General features: G+C 37.7%; 1 protein-coding gene across 1 annotated transcript in view; it reads left to right on the top strand.

Moving 5' to 3' along the window:
* The window catches only part of WDR76 (WD repeat domain 76), a 49609-nt gene that overhangs the window by 17872 nt on the left and 23498 nt on the right, over positions 1–8239 (top strand). Inside the window, exons 3-4 of the mRNA XM_006831879.1 lie at positions 688–780; positions 2531–2586. Of these exons, the coding sequence (XP_006831942.1) occupies positions 688–780; positions 2531–2586 (149 nt within the window). The remainder of the gene's footprint in view (positions 1–687; positions 781–2530; positions 2587–8239) is intronic.

The following is an 8239-nucleotide window of genomic DNA, read 5'->3' as shown; positions in this document are numbered from 1 at the left end:
GATGTCTTTTGTTATCTTCTGAGAATAATTTTTATTGCTTACATATTAGTGGAAGAGCCTTGGCAGCGCAGTTGGCTAAACATCGTGGTGCTAACTGGAAGGTTGACTGTTTGAACCCATCACTGGTCTGCAGGAGAATGATAAGGCTATGTGCTCTAGTAAACATTTATAGCCTTGGAAGCCCTATGGAGCAGTTCTGCTCTGTTTGTCCTACACATTCTCTATAAGTTGGAATCAACTCGATGGCAGTGACTATTTTTTTAGTCATTAATAGTTTCTAGGAGTAAGTAGAGAAATGCATTTATTCACTCTGCCATGTTTATTAGAAAATTTTTAAATGAAAATAACACTTAGAAAGCAAACCGATTTTTGAGTAGGTGTAAAATTAATGGCCATTAGGAACTATTTTTATTAGATTTCTAATATGTAATCACTTTTTGTTTAATTGTATCACCATACAAATATGTTGCGATGATCCCAAATTTAAACTCTCAATCAGCATTTATTTAATATAGCAAAAATATAAAAAAAAATATATATAGCATTCTGGTAAGGTAGCATGGAATGAGGAAAGGGTATGGAATTTGAAGGTGAAATATGCATGTAGATAATTAAGCACTTCGTTTTGTCAGGTGTTTTTACCATAGATTACGTAAAGTAACAGTGTTTTTGGTTGTTATTTTATAGGATGACTTCTCAGAATTGTCACCATATGAAAGGAAGAGACTAAAGAACATATCGGAAAATGCAAATTTTTTTGCTTCTCTTCAGTTGTCTGAGGTTTGTGCGGCATCTATTTTAATTAAAACCAAGAAACTATTTTTCTTACATCATAGGATATTGATGACATCAGGTTTCATAGTGTCAGATGAAGAAGAGCAAAATTAGGAGTAGTTTTTACTCTTATTAGAAAGAAGTTACCATATTTCATTGACTTTTTTTTTTTTTTTTTACACATTTTTAATATTTTTGAAGTTGATATCTTAGAACTATAATTGGTAGCTTTTTTTCCTTTTCTTGGTGATATGTAAAATAATGTATTAGATTAGAAGACACACTATATTCTGTTGCTTTAACTAGAGGATAGAGGATAATATCTATACAAGTAGGCTTAAGGATATGCGGTAGAGGAGCGAGGGAACATACTTTTCTTTTCTAAATCTATAACTTTAGAATAGACGGGAATATGCCATATTTGAGAACTTTAAGGATAAATCCTCTGATACATGCTAGTGTTTTGTGATCAATGTAACTAATGCTATAATTTGTATAGTGTATACACTGGAAGAGGACCGCTGGTGGCATAGTGGTTATGAATCGGGCTGCGAACCGCAAGGTCAGCAGTTCGAAACTACCAGCTGTTCTGCGGGAACAAGATGACACTTTCTGCTCCCATGAAGATTTATAGCCTTGGAAACCTTGTACAGGGTCGCTGTGAGTCGGAACCGACTCCACGGCACATATCCAACCATACACTGGAAGTCGAAGTTCAGTGTGTAAGAAAGTAACTGCTGAGGAGGGTGTGCTCCCCACCCCCTCCCCAAGATAGCAAACCTTTGGCATTACTAAATAATTAATTTCTCTGAATACTAGGTAGTCAGCATATGTTTGCATCTGGGGAAGAGAGAGGGCAAGTTTCTTGAAGGACTGAATTGTTGAATCATTAACAGTTGAAAATCCATCAGAAATTTAGATAAAGTATTTCTAACTTAAGATTTTCATTAACAGAAGATGTGATTTGATTTCTAGAAGTATAACCATAACTTTCTTGGAATATCAAAGTAGGTTTGCCTATAGTAGAATGTAATGAGCCTTTTAATTTGTAATAATATATTTGATTAAATAATAAATTATATAAACTCATTAGCACTTTGGTTTTAAATATCAGAATATTAATTTGTTGTTGGGTACTGTTGAGTTGGTTCTGATTTATAGCAACCCTGTAGAGTTTCTGAGGAGCAACCGGTGGGTTTGAACAGTCGACCTTGTGTTTAACAGCCCATTGCTTACATTGTTGTTGGTAAGTGTCGTCAAGTTGGTTCAGACCCATAGCGACCCTATATAGTGTCTCTGAGGAGCAGCTGATTGCTTACATTGTTGTTGTTGTTGTTAAGTGCCGTTGAGTCGGTTCCGACCCATAGCGACCCTGTACAGGGTTTCCGAGGGTGTAAATCTTTACGGGAGTAGAAAGCCTCATCTTTCTCCCGCGGAGCAGCTGGTAGTTTCGAACCGCTGACCTTAAGGTTCGCAGCCCGATTCGTAACCACTACGCTACAGTATTATATACTTTGCTTACTAACATGCTTTCCTTTATTATTAATAGTATAGGGGTTTTTAAAAAAGTTGATGGGAAAATTCCTTTATCTTCTAATTGCATTTTTCCATGAAACTTCTGAAGCCCACTCATATATTTATCTTAAGTTTATTACAAAGATGAGACTTAGATCCTTAGTGTGTGTAGAGTACCAATATTTAATATTTTACAATGTAAGCGATGTAGCTATAAAATAACATGTTTTGTATATTGCAGTCAGCTGCAAGACTCCGTGAAATGATAAAGAAGAGAGAACCTGCTGAATACAAGAGGTAAAGAATTTGGTTTATCATGCCTGGGCCATAATATATATCTGAGTTTTATAATTTGAAAAAAATATTATAGTATATTAAAATAATTATTAGGAGTCCTGGTGTGGCGCTGTGGGCTAATGCGTTAGACTGCAATGTTGTTTGATCTGCAAGGTGGGTAGTTCAAGCTCACCAGCTGCTCATTGAAACCCCATAGAGGGTCGCTATGGGTTGGAATCGACTTGACAGCACTTAACAACAACAACAAAGTAATTATTAATAAGACAGAGACAGAGACTCTAATCTCTATAGGGTCTTTTAGTTAAAGTTACCTTTCAATATGAGGGGGTTTAAGAAAGTTCATGGAAAAATTCTATTTTTGAATTCCATTTTTCCACAAACTTTTTGAAGCCCCCTTATAAATTTTTTATAGCTCTCATCTTCATCAAAGTAGTATAGAGCAAATTTAAGAGTTCCCAAAGCTGAATTTTGTTTATATTTGTTAAGTGCTGTTGAGTAGCATCTGACTCATAGCGACCCTGGATAAGGATTTGAAGCTTTAAATCTATTATGGAGCAGAAAGCATCATCTTCTTCCTGAAAGTAACTGGTAGGCTCATACCACCAACTTTGTGGTTTGAAATCCAGTGCTTTTCCTATGAAGCCACTGATCTCCCTTGTTTATATTTACTGGTCTGTTTGGTTGTTGTTGGGTGCCTTTGATTTGATATTGACTCATAGTGACCTTAATCACAACAGAATGAAACACCAAGTGGTCCTGTGCCAACCTCACAATAGCTGCCACACTTGAGACCATTGCTGCTGCTACTATGCTAAGTTATTTCGTTGTGGGGTCTTTGTCACTGACCCTTCACTTTACCAAACATGATATCCTTCTCCAGGGTCTGGTCTATTCTGATAATATGTCCAAAGTATGAGAGACAAAGTCTGGCCATTCTGGTTTCTAAGGAGCATTCTGGCTGTACTTCCAACACAGATCGGCTTGTTCTTTTTGCAGGCCATGGTACTTTTAATATTCTCCTTCAACACAGTAACTCAAATGCATCAATTCTATGGTCTTCTTTATTCATTGTCCAACTTTTCACATGCATGTGAGGTTATTGGAAATACTGACTTGGGTCTGGCACACTTTAGTCTTCAAATTGACATCTTTGTTCTTGAATATGTTAAAGAGGTCTTGTGCAATAGATTTACTTACTGCAATACATCATTTGATTTCTTGACTGCTGTCTCTATTGAGTGTTGATGGTTGATCTGAAGACTATGAAGCCTTTACAATTTCAAGATTTTTTCCCTTTATCTTGATGTTATTTATTGGTCCAGTGGTGAGGCTTTTTGTTTTCTTTACATTGAAATGAAACCCATACTAACAGCTGTGGTATTTGATCTCCATCTTTGCTTTCAGCAAACAAAATTGTATCATCTGCATATCTCAGGTTGTTAATGAATCTTCCTCCAACCCTGATGCCACACTTTTCATATAATCACACTTCTTGAATTATTTGCTCATCATATAGATTTTTTTTTTCCAGATCCACATGACTGTATTGGTTAATTTTACCAACATTCAGAGAACAGCTGATACTAATACTACTCAAACTATTACAGAATATTGAAGAGTGGAAAACTTCCTAATACATTTTACAAAGCATGCTTAACCCTCATTACAAAACCAGAGAAAGACATCACTTAAAAGAAAATTATAGACCATTATCTCTCGTGAACATAGATGCAAAAATTCTCAACAAAATTCTAGCCAATAGAATTCAACAACATATTCAAAAAAAATAATATATCATGACCAACCGAGGTTCATACCAGGTATGCAAGGATGGTTTAATATTTGAAAAAAATATAATTTACCACATAACTTTTTTTTTTTAAGGTTTTTATTGTGGATTGAGTCAAAGTTTTCAGGGCAGATCATCAGTTTTATATTCAACAGATCATACACCATGTTTCATTAGAAGGATTTTAATCCCCTCCATGTACCATCAGTTAACAGTGTTTCTCTCTATTCACTTTAGCTTTTTTTAAAACAAAACAAAACAAAAAAACACTCAGGCATATAGAATAATTTATACCTCGAAAGGATACATTCTGCAAGTCTGCCTCCTGGCCACCAGCTCTTAGTCCCTCTCTTCCCATGACTCTAGAGTCTTCAGCCTCTCTTTCTCTCCATGTCCCCATCTCTGGCATCGCTGCTTCTCTGGTTAAGGTCCCACATTCTGCTTCTGCTCTTCTCCCTTGATGGTCCTAGGGTCCTCTGTTTCTGGAGTGTAAGATTAATCACTCCCCTGTTTTTCTTATAAAACCTCTACCTTTACAATTGTGACAGTCGCAATTAATCTTGATAACAATATTCACTATTGAATCCTATGAATCTTATCCGCATTTCTTTTCACCAGACCCATCTAGACAAGATGAAAACTATTCAGTGGGGACTCTTTCTTCCCTCACACATTCTTAAACTATTTCCTTCTTGAAAATTTGTAAGTTAGTCACTTAGTGCCTTTATCGCCCCCTCATTTTAGGTAGCCAATGTTTAAGTTGCCTGTCACTATCTACCCTCTGTATAGAGGGTATAGTATTGATACTTGATGTGAAGACTCTTTCCCTCTCTGTTGGTATTTATAGTTACTACCTCCATAAGTATAGGTCAAGTTCATCAAATTGTAGTAAATTACCCTTGTTTCCGTTATCAATAAAATTTTTTAAATTTTTTTGTAATCTTCCTCTAGTTGAGTTCTGAACATCAGGCAATTAAGGCTAGGTCAGTTGGGTGTTGTCTGCAAGTTTGGGTGTTCTTGTGCATCTCCCCTCACTTCATATCAGCTGGATGCTTCATTCTCAGCTCTAGCCCCCTGTGACTATGTCCTCGTCCATGGGCTCAAGTGTCCCCAGGTCTCACAACACTTTGGACCAACCAGCCCTTCGTCTTCCCTCTCTCATCTCCAGGTCAACGGGAGTCATTGGTCTATGGTTGAACTCAGCCCTTTTCTTCACTGTTGCCTTTCCCCCTCTTCCCCTCACCAGTAGACCAGTGTGGTTGCCAGCAAGCTTACATGCCTGTTCATGTGTTCCCTTTGAGTTTCGGTCATAGAGGGGAGTTTGTCCTGAAGGAACTTGATTGCTTGCCTTGATGAATTCCCGGCATACAGCTTGTTTATTCTTGTAGTAGCCAGTCATGCTGACATTTTTGTTTTGGAGATGTATCTTCTGTTGCTCTAGCTATTCCAGGCTGGTCTGCTTGTCTTTTCTAGTGGGAATGTCCCACCTCATAAGGTTCCAGATGGGACTCAGGATTCCACCTAAGGTCCTGTACTCTTCAAAGGCTTTGCAAGAGAACTATTTCACTGGGCAAGTTCTAGGACCCTTTTTAGGTATTCCAGTCAGTCATAGGCTGAAGACGGGCTTACATATTTTCTGTAATCCTGTTTCCCAACATTCCTTTCTATCCCATTCAAGTGTCTTATTTTACAACACTAGGTAAGGGAAACCAATATTTATAAGACAGTCAAGCATTTTAGTATTATTTCCCCTTTTCGAACTTTGCCTAGATCCCTGTATCACAGAGCCCTGTTACAAAGTTGATCATGCATTACTATTTACCTCTGTCCCACTTAGGCCATGCAAATCTGTCTCAGTGTTCCCCTGTTTACCTTGTTCTTCCACCTCCTCCCCCCTTCTTGTATTGTCCTACCCAACACCCGAACTAAACCCTCCACCCCAACCCTAGTGTAGTGCTTACCTTATATTCCATTAATTCTTCCCTCCATTTAAGACAGTCTATTTTATCCTGTAATCTACCTGACCTTCTCACCACCTGGATCTCTGTTCCTTTGTGTTTACCTTTGACATTGTAATTGTTTTGATCATAGACTGACCTCCCAGATCCTTTGTTATTATAATTTTATTCTATTCTTGACTTTTCCATTTGTTGATTGAGTTCCCAGTGATGCTGCCATATATATCAAGCTCTGGTTGTTGTTCTTGTTGATTCTCAGTCCACAGAACTTCCTTTAGGATATTTTTCTTAGCAGGGTTGGCTTTGGCAAAATCCCTTAGCTTCTGTTTATCCTGGAATATTTTGTTTTTACACCATTGTATTTGATTGACAGTTTTGCTGGGTAGAGAATTCTTGGTTGGCAGTTTTTTTTCTTTCAGGGTTTTATGTCTCCCCACTGCCTTCTTGCCTGCATGGTTTCTGTTGAGAGATCCGAGCTTAATCTGATTTGCTTGCCTTTGTTTGTTGCACTTCTCTTTTCCCTAGCTGCTTTCAGGATTCTGCCCTTATTGTTTATTTTGAAGAGTTTGATTATTATATGTCTTGGTGATTGTCTTTTAGGGTCTATTTACCTTGGGGTTCTCTGAACTTCTTGAATGGCACTTAACAACAACAAATGTATATATAAGGAGTCCTGGTGTGGTTCTATAGAAGCAGCACTGGACTGTTAACCATAAGGTTGATGCTTCAAACCCACCAGCAACTCCTTGGAAACCCTGTATGGGGTGCTATGAGTCAGAAGTGACTTGACGGCACTTAACAGCAACAACAATGTATAAATGAAGAAACTCAAATCCTTCCCATCATTAGCTAATTTAATTGGGTTGATTCTATTACAGACCAATTAGCTTGAGAAAAGCTAAACTTTTCATTCTAGCCAGGTATTTATGTATGACAAGCAAGAAGAGCAGTAGTACTAGTCCCATTGCCAGTTGATCAATAGCTTTACAATTGCATATTTTTTGTTAGCCAAGATTGGTAATTTGTTACTTCTCCTCAATAGTTAAGGAGGTCTGGTTACAAATCAGACTGCGAACCTTAAGGTCAGCAGTTCGAAACTACCAGCTGTTCCACGGGAGAGAGATGAGGCTTTCTGCTCCCATAAAGATTTACAGCCTTGGAAACCCTGTACAGGGTCGCTATGAGTTGGAACTGATTTCAAGGCACATAACCACCACCACCTCAGTAGTCAGTGCAGAGAGGATCAAGTCGCCAGTGTGGTGGTTATATAGAGGAAGGAGTTCAGGGTTGTGATTTCACAAACTTGGGTTCAAGTTTTCGCAAAGCCACATCTAGCTGTGATGTTAACCTTAGTCAGTTTACATGGTTTTTGAGTCTGTTCATTGGTAAAATTGTTACATATGTGAATCCAGAGGGATTTAAATTTCTTTAAATTATTAAATATATTACATGTACCAAAAAAGTTCATAGAACATATTCGTGTAGTTGAAAAAGGAGCCCTGGTGACACAATACTTAAGTGCTCCTCTGCTAAGTAAAAAGGTCAGTACTTGGAGCCCGCCAGTGACTCCACAGGAGTCTTGGTGTGGTGCTATAGGGTTAGCACTTGACTGATAATCACAAGGTTAGTGATTTAACAAACTGCTTCTTAGAAACCCTAAACAGGGTAGCCATGAGTCTGTAGTCAATTTGATTTCTGTGTATTCCGGCTGGTGAGGTCTTTGTGTATAGTTGTCTGTTATGCTGTTTAAAGAAGGTATTTGAAATGAACAAATCATTGGTTTTGCAGAATTCTATCATGCGTTCTCCAGCATCATTTCTATTACCAAGGCCTTATTGTCCAACTACTGATCCTTCCTCTTTGTTTCCAACCTTTGCATTCCAATCACCAGTAATGATCAATAATA

This window comes from Chrysochloris asiatica, unplaced genomic scaffold (assembly GCF_000296735.1).
Source record: "Chrysochloris asiatica unplaced genomic scaffold, ChrAsi1.0 scaffold00004, whole genome shotgun sequence".
In the NCBI taxonomy this organism is placed as follows: Eukaryota; Metazoa; Chordata; class Mammalia; order Afrosoricida; family Chrysochloridae; genus Chrysochloris; species Chrysochloris asiatica.
This window is presented reverse-complemented; position numbering and strand designations above follow the sequence as displayed.